Below are 18,043 nucleotides of genomic sequence, written 5' to 3' on the forward strand. Positions count from 1 at the left end.
ATATATTCTCATATTTTCTCTACGTCCATATTCGTCAAGTTTGTCCAGTTTTCCATGTAGTTATCCTTTAAGTTGTTTGTTTTCCTACTCACCCAACTTTAATTTGTCAGCTGCACCTCATCTTTCACCTGTTTTATTCCTAATCTTCTAATGTGTTCCGTTGACACAATTTTATTGATAGCTAGGTACATTTGGCACTCAACCCTTTTTCACCTCGCCCGCAGTTTCGGGCCTACGACTAAATTTATTTATTTATTTTTTAATTAAATTAGAATTACAATATGAGCATTTTAGTTTTGAACTGACAAACAAATTCAAGTCACAATTAGAACAAGTCAACTACAAACCCTTGTCAGTTGGTAAAGTGTTCCAATTATAAGCAATTAACTCGACTAAAAATAAAACATAGCAGGCTGAATGTTTCACATGCACAAGACTGGAAATGACATTGTTACCGGCGGAAGGGTTTTCGATGATATGCATTCTTTTCTGCTAGGGAAAGATGGAATTAGGCATATAGTGATGTAAGGAATTCAGCTTAAACTACTCTCATCATCACGATCAATCAAGGCAAATTAATTAATCACCCATCTGATTGGTAAAAAATTCATAATATTTTGCGTTGCGTAAAGTGTCAAGTATGATCCTACACTTGTGAACAGTATCATCAAGGACCATGGTTGAATTCAACTACAACATCAGCACCAGCTTCAATGGTTGTGTTAGTTAATACAGTAGATAGGTAGACACCAAAATTGTTTCGGCGTTTAGATGATAACTTATGATTTTCATTTGAGAGGAAACGTGATGGGGGTAAGGTTCCAAGGGTCCGCAGGGGCTCGACACTTCTCTCACCAGTAATATGGTCAATACACACCATACTACATCGGCTGCACAAACCAGCACAATCAAAAACAGCAAATCCATCCCGAGTCGCTACGTGTATGCTACACCAAGATTCCTCTTCAAATGCAGTTGCGCCGGATACAATGAAATTACCGCGAAAACGCTGAGTCATTGCATCAACATCAAAGGAATCGGGACATTCACATCTCTGGAGCATCGAGCTATGTAAGTGAGCCAAGCTACTGCGCGACAACAGGAGGTACTGAGCAACGTTTGTCAAAGACAATTGTTCATTACCTATACAGCTAGCCTCGTTAGATCGATTGGTTCCATGGGTTTTCCTATGTCGTTTGTCACCAGGATACAAACGAAGAAGTGAAACACTTTCACCTAAAACTTTGGATAACCAAATGGCTGACTGATTTCCGCAAAACAAACCACCAACGCTACAAGATGAAACATTTTTAAGTATAGAAACATATAAAATAACATGTTACTACTATTGATTAAAGCAATGTGATTATATTAACATATGATGACTTACCTATCTCCGCAAACTTTGCTACGACACAAATTTCCCTGCATTCCTTTTTCGTCTCCAGAGTCGCTTTCAAGCAATTTGACTGTGACGCTTCCGAATCCATCAGCACTGCCAGAAACAATGCATGATATATAAAAGGATAAAAGGAAAAACCCTAGGACAACTCGGTGTAAATTATATTCAGGTACTGCACTAGAATTTATCCAAATACGTTGGACTTGCAATCGACTGATGCTCACTTATGGTTGAGTTGATAGGCACCGCCGCTTAAATGAATCGAGGGGCTCTGTAGTCTATATCCTGTCAGGTGCCCGTGCTTTAACCACGCTCTTAATTTGTCCTTTGTCGAAAACATATAGCAAAGGCGTTCAAGTTTGTTGAGTAAAGGCCGAAAATGGGGGGGCGAATTTATAAAATAAGTCATCAAAATAAAGTATATCATTGGTTACAAATATGCTTAAAATAGGCAAGAGATGATCGATGTAACCAAAACAGAAAAAAACTATTAAAAACACTGTCGCGAAAGTTCGCAAAAACATAGCTTTTAGGTGCCCGTGGCCTGATGCCCCCACCCCAAAGTTTTTGTTACAACAGAAGTTCAATATTTCATCTTCACGGATTTTTGTATAGTTTTTTGATGAATCCCACATTGAAACATAACTAAATAATTTCCAGCTTCGCTTGCCTCATTTTGCAAATAAATAACAGCACATATATAATTATAAAATGTAAGCGGCTTCGTATTTTGTTTCGTCTAAAAAGTTACTCAAAATTAATTATTATCAAAGAAAACAGCTCTTCTGGTAATTGTAATCCTTTACCGACGTTGCGGCAACCTACGCAAGTCGCCTTCGTCAGGGTGAATTATACCGAACGCTTGTACAATATATCGAAAACACACAAAAGGAAAAAATGCAAGAAAAAACTCGAGCAACAACAAAATAAAAAAGCAATTAGCGATAATGTTTAGCCTCTAGTCTAGTCCAACGGTGTTCAAAATGCGTCCGTCGATAAATAGTTATGCGGTCGTTAACACATATTTTAATAGGCATGTGTTGGCGGCCGTGTCCGTGCTGACATGTGTTAATGGTTGATATGCTAAATGTAGGTTAGAATTTTTTACGACTGATGCAAAAAGAAATCAGCTTTACCTCAATATTCTGATTTTTGGTTGGGCACCACCCTACAGATACAAACTCTGTTTTTTTTGCCACCTTTAACATTGCAACTGCAAAAAATATTCGCGCTCGGCGCGAATGATGTTGTCTTACTGATATTTAATTAAAAAATGCGGGATTGCTTTTCGTAGGGGGGCGCAATTAAGGCATAGGAAAATTAGATAAACTCCCGTTATCGGCAAACCCAACAACGCCAGCAAAGCTAATAGGAAAATTACCAAAGGGGGGCGCGGCTGAACCACTGATGTAGAGGATGTGTAACAAGGTGAATGGTGATATCACATAAAGATAAAATAAGAATTGATGATACATGATTATCGGCTGAGCAGTTGTGAGTGGAATTATAGCAAAACTGTTAGGCAGGTTGAGCGGTAAGTATAGAAAGTCTTGTTTGAACGAATAAGATTGTAGGAGTGTTTCTAAAATTAGATTAAGGATTAAATGTCCATTTTAGACACAATACAGAACATCAGCTTCCGGTAACATGCGAAATTGCCACAAAATTATCGGTTATAAAGCGAGATTTGAGCAAACTGGCACGTTATGGGTCAACAGTGATGAAGTTTAACAGGGAACAGCTTGAAGGCCACCCGAGAACGATGTTCCTATGTTCCCATTAAGAAGCGCTTCTAATCTGTGACCTTGGATAAAGGGGCCTTCGATTTGTTTCCAGTCAGCTTCCGCGTTTTCGTCAAGTAGTTTAGAGATCCATTTTGTATGTAAGGCTAACAAGTAATTATCTATATTGATCATTCCAATTTTTTCAATTAGATCGGCGTCGTTACTCGAGCTAGTGGGAATTTCAACGCCTAAGTATTTAATAGTGCCTGATGGCCATAGAAGACCACTTTGTTCCATGGGTTTGTGACAGTTTTCACGATTGTTCCGATAAAAAAGGCGTTTGATTTGGACATGTTGACCTTGCAGCCTGACATTTCGCCGAAGTCGTCGATAATCCGAAAGACTTCTGTAAAATTCTGATCGCTACCCGATAGAAATATTGTAGTGTCGTCAGCAAATAGGGACACTTTCAATTCTTTGCCATTTATTGTGATGCCGTTTTGGCGGCCCTGTTTTAACGAAGCGGCAAGGCATTCAATGCACAGGACAAATAAAGTTGGGGAGAGAGGGTCTCCCTGGCGTACGCCACGTTCAACGTTAAACGATTTTGATAAAAAGTTGTTGTTAACAATTACGCACGAAGGATTTTGGTAAAAACATTCGATCAATTTAATAATCTTGTCCCCGAACCCGAAAGCAGCTAAGGCTGTATATATGAAGTCCCAGTTTACCGTGTCAAAGGCCTTGAACATGTCTAAAGGCAGTATCGCGCCAGGTATATCGTAATAGTCGGCGCAGTCAATGATATCGAACAAAAGACGAATATTAGTGCCTATGTATCGTTTTGGAATAAAACCATTTTGCGCAGGCGAGATAATGTCGTTTAGTACCCCTCGGATCCTGGTGTTAACTACTTTTGAAGCAATTTTGTAGTCTACATTCAAAAGCGTTATCGGTCTAAAATTTCCCGGTTGAAGATGATCTTTATAAGCTTTTGGAAGTAGAGTTACCACTGCTTCTGACTGAGAAGCTGATAGCCTACCTGTATTTACTGTATGTCGCCAAGCTGCCATATAAACGCATTTGATATTGTCCCAAAAGGTGATATAAAACTCTGCTGGAAAACCGTCTAGCCCAGGGGATTTATTTTTATCCATGTTGCAGAGAGCAGTGAAGAATTCCGCTTCTGTTGTTTCCGCTTCTAATAGTTTTGATTGTTCTGCCTTAATTTTTGGGAGATTTAGCGTTTTTAATTTTGAGGCGATTAAGGTTTTGTTCAATAGATCTCCGTTTTGTTTGTAGAGTTGCTTGTAATAGTTAACTAGACCGTCCAAAATGTTGTTTTGGTCAGTTATTATTTTATCATATACAAAAAGTCTGTTAATACCCTTTTTTTCGCAATGTCTTTTTTCCAAATTTATAAAGTATTTTGTATTTTTCTCGCCCTCCTTTGCCCAGCGAGCCCTACTTCGCGTTATGGCGCTTTTAGTTTGGCGCTTTTAGTTTGGCGCAGCATTAGTTGGTCGAGTTCCGATTTAAGTTTGGACAATTTTTCGTGCAAGGGGCCTAATTCTGTTTCAGAGTTCTTTAAAATAGTGTCTTGCGTCTCGCCAATCAGTTTTTCCAAATCGATTTGCTTAATATTTAGCCTTCGTTTTAGTTCGGCCGCATATCTAATAGTTTCTCCCCAAACAACTGCTTTCAAGGCGTCCCATCTTACATGTGGGTCGGTTTCGCCTATATGGTTTTCTGATTTATAATAAGTGATTACCTTTCTTATTTTATCCTTGTAACGCTGGTCATTTAATAGTGATGTATTAAATTTCCAGTAGCCTCTACCGCGTGGTGCTGGGTTAATGTCAGCCTCTAGAGTTGCTATATTATGGTCGGACATTATACCGGGGACTATGTCTACATTTTTAACGTTTTCGACGAGAAATCCGCCAATTAAAAAGAAATCTAAACGCGATGATGCCGCTGGTAGTACGGTTGGAAATTTGTGGCGAAAAATATCTGTTAGTTTGTAATGTGTCATATCTTGCAAAAGACTTTCTCTTGCTTTTCGGTTACGATGTTTTTTACTTCCATTTTGATCTAGGACATTGTCCAGAACTAGATTAAAGTCCCCTCCCATGATTATTGGGGCATCGGAAAAGCTGTCAAAGTACGGCGAATAAATTGATGAAAAATTCTGGATCGTCCTTATTCGGCGCGTAAACATTACAATTACTATTGGGGTTGCATTTGTAATTTCAACCATTAAGTATCGACCTTCTTGGTCTACCCTTGTGCCTGAGACGGAATAGGATAAGTTTTTGTCGATTAGTATTGCAACCCCTCTATTGCTTGAGGTGCCGTGCGCCCAAAACGCTTCCCCTCCCCATTCCATACCCCATAACTTTTCGTGCTTAGCACTACCATGGGTTTCCTGCAAAAGGGCAACGTGACACTTTTTACGACGTAAAAAATTAAAAATCGATTTTCTTTTCATAGCAATGTTTAAACGTCGAACGTTGTGTGAAATAATATTTAAAGACATAAAAATAGTATTTAAACGCGTTCGACACCAATATCAATGTCCCACTCGTACTCCATGCCACAATCACATATAAACGCTTTATTGGGACCCATAAGACAGGAATGCTTTTTCCCGCAGCTACAGTTGACTATCTTATACTTGCAATGGGTATTACTACACGCTTTACACATGGTAACCTTAGGTAGCGAGTTAACAGTAAAACAATTACAGACAACAGAGTATCTTTCGCACTGTATGCACTCAAGCACATCTTCCTTCGTCTTGTATTCTGGCTGGAGCTCATCGCAGCACGGCATACGTCTCAATGTCCCTTCGCATGAAGGACATTGACATGTTTCGTTACCCTCTTCGACCAGAAATAACTCGTCCGTGCAGCACTTACTACGGAATACTTGTTGGAACAACTCCAGCAAACGAAAGTTTTCGACTGAGCCGAAACCACAGCTTCAGCTTGGCAGCCAGGGCATGTCAGCGAAATTCTGGTCGCACATAGGCTAATAGATTTGCTGTTAGGAAGCTCGTCTGGGCTTCGTTGCAGCCTTTTCCTTGACCAGTTGTTGGTAAGCTTCGGTGTGCTTGACTTGATGTTGGCGTTGTTTGTTTTTTGTTTTGAGAGTTGAAGTCCGGGGAGTTCTTATCAGCATCGTTTAGAATGCTGCTTACGGCTGTTGTAGAGTGTGGATTGTTATCAGCGTTGTTGACGCCAGCGCTAGATTGGGGGGCATCTGCGTTATCGTTTGTGTCTCCGTGTGCTTTGGCTTGCTTGTGCTCTTCTTGTCTTTTTACTAGCCGAGGAAAATCTTTTTGACGTTTGGGACAGTTTGCTTGTTTGTGACCTTTCTCGTCACAATACTTGCAAGTAAACACTTGCCCATGATATGTTACGTAAAATTCACAGTCCGCCATCCTAATATAACTTGGTAAAGGGTTTTCTTCCACGTCCGTTGAATTCATTGTCAAGATTCTCATTCCGGTTAGCAACCCAACCTTGTCCTTCCTGTGTGTCACCTTTTCAATTTTTCCATATTTTGCCGATATTTCCTCTGCTATGAGTTCACTGGGGAAAGGGATAGGCACCCAGCCAACTGCGATGTTAATCTTGTCATTTTCGTATAGTTTAACAAATTTTACTGATTCTGCTGCGCATAGCTTTGTGTGAAGTTCCAAAACATTTTGTCTATTGGTGCAAGTTATGTCGACGTTTTGGCCTCGCATTTCTGCAATCCCAACTAATTTCTTCAGCGGATAATCGATACTTTTTATAAGATTCAGAATTTCGTCTCTTTTCAATAAATTAACTGTCATACTTAAGCAATTCGGCCTCTTAAAGCTGGCCGCATTTTTATTCACTGCCTGAGCGTAACTTGCTCTGCTTGCCATTTTTTGCTCCGCACTCCACGAGCCCCAGACTTGGAATGTCCCTTTATGGATCTAGTGATACCATTTTATGCCACTTGTCCAAAGGTTATAGACCTCTAGTGCTCTACCATATAGGCGCATTATCAAACTTTTCGCTTTCAGGTATTCGTGCTTCACGTAAATTGGTCTGAACTTGTTTCATTTGGAACTCCAAAATGTTGGACTGTGTGTATGTTTGACAGTGCCAGCAAACCAAAATTCACCGCCACGCATTGTCACAGGTTTATTTATCGTTTACTGGTAAAAGGTTCGCAGAAAGTGTGGACTTCGTCCGAACGCTTCCGATGTAACAAGGTTATTCTCAAATATTTTCTTATATATCTTTTTATCAAATTGCCTGAATGTTGACGGCCGCATTGACCGTCTTTGTTGATCTCACAGCTTCCAGTAATTTTTTAGAGATGACGTCAGAAAGTTAAGTCATGACGTGACGTAATAGAACAATTATTGTTAGACATATACTTGTTGTTCTCTAATGATCTTGTGCCAAAATATAAAACTGAAATATAGTCTAAACGCGCGAAGTGCGAAAAAAATTCGTTTATTGGGTTTATTTGTGACACGTCACACAGCTGACCGGCTAGTCGTCCAAACGGCGCGCATGCAGTTCCAGGGTGGTACCAAGTTCGTTAACCCTGGGACTCCCGGGTTTTTGTTATTAACGAAATGCGGAATTTTTTTGTGTCTGGCTATTTAATCCTCAATTAATTCTCTCTCCATTTGCTCAATAACAGTTTAAGAATAACGCATGTTCGCACAAGCGCATGTCTGCTCAGCCGTTGATTATGTATCATCAATTCCTATTTTATGTGACATCACAATTTATAATTTTTATGTGACATCACAATTCAGATTGTTACACATCTTCTATATTGATTTGTTTTTGCATCAATCAATCAATGATATCAACTTGTTTTAGCGCAAATTGATCTAATTAACTGCACTCCCTAAAGTCGTAAAAAATTCCAATCTGCATTTAGCATATCAACATCAACCCATGCCAGCACGGGCACGGCCGCCAACATGCTTATTAAAATGCGTGTTAACGGCCGCATAATTATTCATCGACGGCCGCAGGTTGAACACCGTTGCTATAGGCTAAACTAAACTAAACCCCTTTTTAGCAAATATCTCGTTTAACCACCGGGACAACGCCAGTAATCCAGGCATTTTATTTTATTATTTCAAGTTTAAGGCGACATAGTATTCAACTGGTAAATACCTTTTTAAACCTAGGCAACGCCAAGTATTTCGTTTGTTTTTACGTTATTTCAACTTGTTTATACTTTATTTCAAATAAAAACATCTAGTATAACGCTCACCCAAAGCGGCACCATATTGACATCTGAGTGCAATAATACGATAAATAATTAAAAAAAAAGCTTACCTTAGCGTTAAAGACGATTTTGCTAAGTCGATATGGGGTTCGATGAGAGCAAGTTTAGTGCAGCGCTTTAGCGTTAAACACAATCCATGTTCATTTACTATCATCCAATTTCTGTCATACTTCAACCCAGTTTCGCTGATTTCCCAATTAGAAACCTTTAAATGTTAATGCTAGTGTTGTTTAATTTTATATTAATTAATAATTATTTTTAGCGTAACTTGTTTCATTGATTTAGCTAATTTGATGTGTAATCTTTACAATTAAGCAATAATTAGGTTAATACTATTTTTTCGATTAACTATAACAATAATTTAACATTTATTAAAGTATAATTATGGATTATTCATTAGATTAGAGTCTAATGAACAGACCACTGGTTTCAAACCTTTTTTAGTTTTGGATCTTTTTTAAAAAATTATTAACTTATGGATCCCATTAAAATATCAAAGGAAAGCAAGCAGCATGATTTGCAAACAGACTTTTATTCAAAAGTATTATGTAAATATTACCGTTTTAAATATTATTATTCGATCATATTCGCACATCGATCCCCTGGAAAGGCTTTAACAATCGATCTATACCGGGCAAGGCCAGGCTTGACCGGTGTACTTTGTGTGTCATTATCGTTGGTCAGTACAACTCCGGAAGAGCTCGATCACAGATTATACACATTTTGTATTTCATATTTCAGTCGGCCATATTCGGCCTTAAAACCAAGGGTGCAAAGATCACATAGGGTAAGATACCTACGAATCTACTATTAAAAAAGACCAATGACTCGATTGGCATTTATGCGGGAGTGAGGTATTAATATTCGTTCGGAAATTCATCAACGTCAAAACTTTTTATTCGAAATATTTTCTTTACTTTCGGGGATATCACACGGCGAAGTTTAAAGCTGTTTGCCCCCTTTTGCAATCAAAACTAGACTTACATTATAAGTCATGGCAAACCTATAATGTAATGTTGATAACAAAAGTTTACATTTTGGAATTGTTTTTAAAAAATATGTTAATTTTAAGTGTATTTGTGGAGCCCTGGTTGAGAATTACTAAATTAGACCAACCTGATTTTTCGCGTGTTATCGCCGATGATTTAAAAAAGACAATTTACCATGTTACTAAAGAGTAATGTTACGGATAGCGCAATATCCTGGCTAGAGTGCTAAATAGTGCGGATAGTGGTAAAACATTTTAATTTCCCTAATCGTTGCACTACGTGGAGCTACAGGTTCCGAAAAATAAATTTTCATATGATGTACTTTTTGATATTTCGCAATGATCGGATAGGTTATTATAGTAAAACAGCAATGGAACTGGCAGCTGGTCGTCCCTATGCTTTTAGCCGCTGATTGTGTGTGAAATGAAAAATATTTTCCCACAATACCAGTAAAACCTTATATGGAAACGCCCTGTGTGAAAGCGGCAATTAATCGATTAGCGTCATATATAAAACAAATACTGTATGTAATCCTGATGCCAAATTGCTCTCGGATGGCCATCAAGCTGTTTTCTGTTAATCACCATTACATATTATTTTGACCCGACTAAATACCCAACGGCTAAGCACGTCAAACATATTTTACGCAACGAAAACCCGTGACATATATCGATGGGAAAGCACTCACAAATGTAAAACCATAGTTGTACCAGCCATTGTTCGCATTGCGTGATATTTAAGCAAATACGTAATCCCGGTACCTTACTGCGTTCAACGTAAGTAAAATCTCGTCTGAAACTGAAAATTGGTTACCAATAAAACCGCCTTAATAAATGCGATATTTTGCTTTTTATTGCGCTTCAAAGTTTATTGCGCTTAAAAAAAGTTTTGCGCGGTTATGTTAAGAGGTTTGTGCGCGCCCGTGGAGAAGCGAGCGCACTGTAACGTCACCGCTTAACTCGGGCGCAGTGTGACGTCGCCGGTCACTTTGTTAGGCGCTATGTCGTTGCTCTGTCTGGCTCGTTTAAGATCACATGGTAGCGACTCACCGGGCGCACATATGGCATCGTCCGCCATCCGCCATCCGCCGAACGAGGGTCATACTCTCCCATTTATAATAATAGATAGCGAAATGAAACACACACATCAAATAGTTACATGTGGATTGCCACATTCATCTTTTATAATAAAGATTACACGCTTTGCGTAACATTACTTTTTGGGTAAATGTTGATAACTACATTTACATTCCATAATCATGGGCTATAACATGAGTCTAGCAGTTTAACATGTAACAACGTAATGTGCAATAGTATTAAGAGCCCAGAGTATGATGGATTGTTTCATTTTGTTTAAGCAGATAAAATTCAGGTAGACTTTGTTCATTATCCTGGTTATTGTAGGTAGCATTATTTTTTACCAGTTAGAACAGTGGTTCTTAAACTGGGGGGCGCGAGAAATTGACAAACTCTGTATGAACAGAATGACTAAACATAAAGGCGAAGTGATTTCCCCGCTACTAATCCTCGAATTAAACATTTGGTATTAAAAAACAGTTACATCCTTCACACTAATGCAACTTACCTGGAAATAAATTGCTATTCTGATTTATGCTTTTAAAACAAGGTGGGCGCGAGTTTTGTTAAGATTGTAAAAGTGGGCGTGTCACAAAACGTTTAAGAACCAATATGTTAAAATAACTGGTAAATATTCTATTTAACCTGAAAAGCGCCGGATATTTCATCTAGTTGAATATATTTTAACTTTTGCAACTAACACTGACCTTAATGTTAGAGGCAAACTACTGTTTACACCAGGGTGGGCAATTATTTTTAACCGCGGGCCGCATGAGAAACTTAAAATGTTGTGGCGGGCGGGTCAAAAATAGGACCTCAAATACACGCAATATAAAGTAATACTCTGACGGTAATACCGTCACGGCATAAAACAAATAAGCTCACGACCTCGTTATTGCGTTTGTAGTTGTGCGAAAATGTGCAATCAAAGTCAAAAAAAAATTGCGACTATATTGGTTGTAAAGTATGCAACTTTAATTTCGATTTAGAGTGGGCATGAGGATTTGAGCAAAGATAAAAATATACATTGCTTGATAAATTGGCGTTTATCAATACGTTATGGGGAGCGTTGAACCAAAGGGTAATATTAAATTATGTAAAAATTTCGCATAAAAAAAGTGAAATGTTTTTTTTTGCTTTTTAAGGCTTTAAGTTACCGATGTGTTACTAGCGGTACAACGGCCATATTGCAAAGACGATAAAATAAGGTTGATAAAATGTCAATCGGTATATTTTAGAGGACACAGTCGGTATTTCGTTCTTATTTTAAAGACGGAATACTTTCGACCGAAGCGCAAAAAATTTAGATCAAGTTTTTAAACTTTCGTTAGAGAGAGTGCCACAATGCATAGGACGATATTTGTCTTTAAAGATGCCAAAAAAAATTGCGTGAAACATACCAGAAAAACAAATTTTCGTTATAGTGTTTAAAACAGTCTAAACATATAGTTTGGCGGGGTCATGACTAGATCCCTCCCGGGTAGGTGTTTACGATACAACCAAACATGTAAAAACTCCTCCTTGTTTTCGCTTAGCCTATGTATTTTAAGGAAAATAAGCCGCGGGCCGGATTAAATCGCTTAGCGGCCCGCGGGCCGGATGTTGCCTAGGTCTGGTTTACATCATCAAAGGCTAAATGATAAGGTTACTGATGGTTATGCTAGTGAGTGATTTCATATCAAATCACCCAACCCACAAAGCATGACCTTCTTAGATTTTGCCAAAAAGTGGTACACCTACTAAGCACTAAATACTTGCTCTTTGTTTTAAATTTTGTTGAAATTGTCCGAGTACTTTTCGAGATAACACACTTTGAAGATAACGCATAATTGCCACTAGATGGCGATAGATATTTTGTATTTTTGCCAATATCTCAGTCGTTTCTGGATGGATTTTTGCAATGTTGGGCTTATTTTTAAGATTGGAACAAGGCCCAATCAATTATTGCTGTAACTTAAGGAGTTAATTTTTAAAATCGGGAATTACAACCAAATAAACAAATTTTTTTGTTAGATTTTAAGGGTCCATAACGCGAAACACCGACCTTAAAAAAAATTATTTCGCACAAAATATGAACTATATTTTAATGATGCATAAAACACAAAAATTGAAGAGGAGAAATTATGGAGTAAAATTTAAGAGCTTTTTTATTTTTGTAATATTATTTGGTATGATTGCTATACACTACTATGTTGCTCCAATGTAATAATGCCATGACAAATTCTTATTTATTTCTGCCACAGTATGTACAAATACAGTTCACAAATAAAAAAATGGCAAATATGGCACTTTAAAACACGTTGAAAATTTGAAATAGTAGAAAACTAACTATAATAATTTTTTTTTTAACTTCAGTTGAAGGGTTTCTGTTGCTCCTTGTTGTTCTTTCTCGGTCAAGGTGTATACTCTTCCAGTTGCAGTTTTTGGATTGACACTTGTTAAAATGGTTGCTTTTGTAATAATTAAAGAATCTTCTTTTAATGGATATGCAAATGAAGTTGATGGACTAGCGGGATGTAAAAACTTGACGTTGACGTTTTCTGTTTGAATGTTGGAATTTAATACAATTGCCAGCCACCATTGGTTATCATACTCTACTGTAATATATCCCACTACATCTTTCCAAGAAATGTTCTCTGAGCAAGGTAGGGACGACACTCGTTTTTGCAGATATTTACTAGAGAAGGTATATTCCTTTACCATGACATGCACTTCTGAATCTTTTACCGGTATGGTGACTCGCCCAGAACTTCCATGGATTCATTTAGTGTTTCAAGTACTGCACTTGGTGACTCAAACTCCTCTGTTTCAACGCTGCTGCTGCTAGTAGATGAAAGATCCTGCTGGTAAAGTAACGCATGGCACGTTGAACAAATTTTCTTTTCTGGAATTAGTCTATGATTTTTATGTTTTTTTGCAAATTCTAAGGAGATAGTACGAATACCCATTTTTGCAGGCTTGCCTTTATTGTGTGTACTCAATGGATCACAACATTTCTTTTGATAAAAGGTATAGTTTTGTAAAAACTGTTCTTTGTGTCCAGGACAAACCGAATTGATTAGAGTGCAAGTTGGTATCCGGTACTGAAGTAACTCAACTTCTTCAGCAGTTGAAATATGAATTATTGAAGTGGAGCTGCACATATATTTCAACCTATTAGACTCACTTAACTGGATTTAAAATGACTCTATATTATAGATGTCCTTCATACCAATTGTTCATTCTGAATGAAGCTAGTGCTGCAAGATTATATTGAGCTACAATGGTCTGACTTGCTATCACAGATATCATGCTGTGAACTGGCTCTTCTTTTCTTTTAAATCAGTTAACACTCATCAGTCTCATGCTGTGCCCTTCCACAACCGGTCAGAACTCATTTTCAATATGAGAAACCTAACTGGTATAACTGCTCTTATTATCAGAAATCTGCACAAACAATGCTGTATTTTACTTTTTAGAACAGCCCATTTACTACTCACAATGCACATTTACATAACATGTGTATAATAGGAAACTTAAATGTATGAACAATATATGAAAAAATAGCATTTATAAATTTGCTTCTATTTTATTAAGCTTTTATTACCCCACTCAAATTTTTGCGTGCCATGCAATATAAGGATTTAGTCAACATTTTGCCAATTTTTTAAGATGTGTTTTATACGGTATGAACCCTCAAAAGTTAAGGATATAATTTTGTTTATCTTATTGTAAATACAAGTGCCATATTTGCCTTTTTTTATTGTATTTGTACATATTGTGGCAGAAATAAATAAGAATTTGTCATCGCATCATATAGTACATTGGAGCAACATAGTAGTGTATTGCTATCAAACCAAATAATATTACAAAAATAAAAAAGCTCTTAAATTTTACTCCATAATTTCTCCTCTTCAGTTTTTGTGTTTTATGCATCATTAAAATATAGTCCACATTTTGTGCGAAAATATTTTTTTTTAAGGTTGGTGTTTTGCCTTATGGACCCTTAAAATATAACAACAAAAAATTTGTTTATTTAGTTGTAATTACAGATTTTTAAATTAACTCCCCAAGTTACAGCAATAATCAATTAGGCCTTGTTACAATCTTAAAAATTAGCCCAACATTGCAAAAATCTATCCAGAAATGACTGAGATATTGGCAAAAATACAAAATATCAAAAATACAAATATACAAAATATAGCCATCTAGTGACAAAATCACGCCAATTTTAAAGTGCGATATCTCAGAAAGTACTTGACCAATTTTTATAAAATTTGAAACTTATGATTATTTTGTCATTTCTAAGCTGCAGTGTGAATTTCATTAAATTTAACAAGGGTGAGGTCAGAAATGTGATTAAAATTGGGTGATTTGATATGAAATCACTCTAGTATTTTTAGAAATAAAGCACAAACAAACAGGATTTTTTTAAATTCATACCTCAACCCCTCTACATGACTTGACAGGATAAAGTATGATCTTATCCAACTTTATGTCCACTGTATCATGGTTTCCAGAAGGTGCAGGTTGTAAATTTGACATAGCATCATAATAGACATCATTTTCAGTGTTTAACATACATGTTGAGGCCACAGAAGAACTCTTGTCTTCATTCTACCAAACGTTTTGAAGATGTAAACACTTAGGACCATAAAAAAAAACGCGAGTTATTATAAATGCCAACCTGAAAAAAGCAATTCTGCAAAAATCCTATAAAGGCATCGACATCGTGAACTGTTGACATGTAACCAAGAGAAACACGCAGTGCACCAACAGGCCTTCCATTAAGCAAATCAAGTGAATCACCACATGAGTGACCACTCTACAAAATGTAAAAAAACAATTTAATTGAATGTCCCTGTTTGAATATATATATATATATATATATATATATATATGTATATTATTTAATTGCTTTGCTGTTCTGTCCATGTGATTAAGGGGAAAACAACATGTAGACAACCTGATAAGGGTGCGGTTGTATATATTGGTCAAAACTAATTTATAATAATTATGTTTGCCACCTCTAAAACATAACTCATCCCACAGAAGATAGTGGCACACTGGCATTTTGACAAAGAAAACCTTTACACTTAAGGGTGGAACTTATAATCTCCCCTTTATATTATTTTCCAATCTGACAACACAGCTCTTGATTGCCATATAAAGTTTTTCACAATGCTTATTAAACCTGTATTCTTTTTTGGACAGAAAACATGTGGCAATAGCATATTTTAAGAATAACTTGGCAACACTGGACAAAAGAAAAAATCCTACTACCAATACCAATAAGTTTTTTGAAAAATTATATCTCATTTAACACAAATCAGTATATTGCAATAAATAACAAATACTTCAGGGTTAGATTCAGTAGGTTCATAAGCGATACATACAACAAATTTGTAGATATTTGGTTTGATATTTTTGGTGTACCTCATATACTTGTTTGAGGTGTTCTGATTCAAGGTTCAGATGCCAGCTGCAAGCTCCAACATTACAAAAGCAACCAGATCGTAAATGAATGTTGCGAGATGCAGCAAGGTGAACTACATGGTTGAATCCAACATAACTAAAATTTGAACATTAGACTCACATGTGAGAAAGTGTTAAAACTAAACAACTAAAATAAGTAATATTTTACAGCAAAACTATTTATTGCATGAAAATTTAACTTGTATACACAAATTCATTTATAATTAGTATAAAGTATTTTAGGTTTATGTGCTTGCAGTAGAAAAAATCATATGGCATAGTTTTGTGTTGTCCATAATGGAGGCAATATATGGAAATCGTTTTTCCAGAGTAGCATCTGAGTCAAAGTAACACAGTATAACTTACATATAACTCAACATGTTGCATACCGGGGTACCCAAACGAATGTGTAGAATTTCATGCATTTTGTGTGATTCTTTTAAGTTGACCACCCAAAAAAATACATTAAAACAACCCATCTTTTTTTGTTTTTATCCTATAGACCAGGGGTCCGCAAATAGGGGGTCGCGACCCCAATTTGGGTTACGGGACCATTCAGTTTGGGTAGCGTAAGCCTTATTGATAGCTGCCTTTATTTGGTAAGTTTTTTAAATATTTCCATTAGTACACTAAATTATATACAAGAAAGTCGTCTTACTTTGAGCGCGACTAGAAATGTCACGCAAAACATATACATTAAGCCCAGTAAAATGTTTTGAGACATTCGTTCGATCCAGGTGATGGGAAAGAGCGCTTGCAATCCAACACTATTTTGGCCATTACCACACCAAACTGACCTGCCTACCGCAATCTGGGTTTGCTTTCTAGTATGTGTTTTAAAAACATTCTTTCACAACTTTTTATCTGGTTTCTGTAACCAAAGCGTCGTGAGCATGTTGTTCTTTTAAAATTTAAATACACAAATTTAAATCCAAAACCAGGAACTTAACCAGGTTATGCATTTTTTCATACCTTAACCAGGTTGTGCATTTTTTTCACGAACTTTAACAATATAAACAAGCTGTTAAAAGACGACTTACGCAAAATCTTTATGTTTGCGGAAAATATATTTTGTGTGTGGTCAAACGTCAGCCATCCTCCTTAATCAAAACTCTTATCAAACTGTACACAAGGCCATGCGCAATATTTTTAACTGTTTTAGCTATACAAAAATGCACAAAATTTTCGCGCCTCGCGCATATCCAATTTGACTTGAATTATATTTGCGTTTTGCAACTATAAGTAGGAATTTTTCATAGCATGAAACCCTCTAAAATCCATTTTTTGTATCTAATTTGACTTTGAATTATATTTGCGTTTTGATGGAGTCTTCTAAGACCAAAGGTGCCGTGCGCATGACAACTCTAAGTAGGAATTTTTCGTAGCATGAAACCCTCTAAAATTCATTTTTTCCAAATTAATTCGCTGATGTTATTTTTTTATAATAAACATGAGCAAAAAGAGTATAAGAAATATGTTTATATTTTATTTTGTGTGTGGCAAATGCTTCATGCCTCCTGGTAAATTTAAAGGTTTGCCAATTTAAACCAAAGAAACACTTAGAAATATAATACGGTCCGCCGAGAACTTGCTGAGTTTGGTTTGGCCTGTGACTTGGTAAAGGTTGCCGACCTCTGTCTTAAAATTTATATTGTCCCCTGAAAAATCCTTAGAGTCAAGCCTTATAATGTTGAGTTTCCTAAAACGATTGCGAGACGTCGGACATTTTTAGTGAGTCGCGCCAAAAAATCATTACACACCTTGCCAGTAACTATTGCACTAAGTAAAGTTGGTTTAAGGGGTTATGGCGGGGAGATAGTGAGGCTGCAACCCCTGGAACCCATATTGGTTGCTAAATCATATTTGTCATCCAAATGAGACATCACAAGTAGTAAAGTCAAGGCTTCTTTTCAATTGTGTTACAGAACCCTTTCTCTTTAAAAATGAATAAAACGCATAACACAGATTTTGTCTTAACAAATAAAAACAAAATAAGTTACTTTGTTTTTTCAGCACAGCTATTGCATTAAAAACATCTCGAGAAGAATTAGGGTCGCGAGACCTCGGTACTAGTAATTTTGGGACGCGCTTAAAAGTATTTGC

The 18,043-nt window shown here is 36.7% G+C and overlaps 1 protein-coding gene across 2 annotated transcripts in view; it reads right to left on the minus strand.

The window, feature by feature from the left end:
- Positions 1 to 230: 230 nt before the first annotated feature.
- The window catches only part of LOC146164270 (molybdenum cofactor sulfurase-like), a 47,719-nt gene continuing 29,906 nt past the window's right edge, over positions 231 to 18,043 (minus strand). For both annotated transcript variants that reach the window (XM_083381593.1, XM_083381592.1), the window contains exons 11-16: positions 15,902 to 16,037; positions 15,153 to 15,290; positions 14,909 to 15,082; positions 8,472 to 8,626; positions 1,391 to 1,495; positions 231 to 1,292 (exon numbers count right to left, since the gene is read on the minus strand). In XM_083381593.1, the coding sequence (XP_083237719.1) occupies positions 668 to 1,292; positions 1,391 to 1,495; positions 8,472 to 8,626; positions 14,909 to 15,082; positions 15,153 to 15,290; positions 15,902 to 16,037 (1,333 nt within the window). In that variant the 3' untranslated portion in view covers positions 231 to 667. The remainder of the gene's footprint in view (positions 1,293 to 1,390; positions 1,496 to 8,471; positions 8,627 to 14,908; positions 15,083 to 15,152; positions 15,291 to 15,901; positions 16,038 to 18,043) is intronic.

The sequence above is a fragment of the Ascidiella aspersa genome, chromosome 2 (genome assembly GCF_963924565.1).
Source record: "Ascidiella aspersa chromosome 2, kaAscAspe10.2, whole genome shotgun sequence".
NCBI classification, from domain to species: Eukaryota; Metazoa; Chordata; class Ascidiacea; order Phlebobranchia; family Ascidiidae; genus Ascidiella; species Ascidiella aspersa.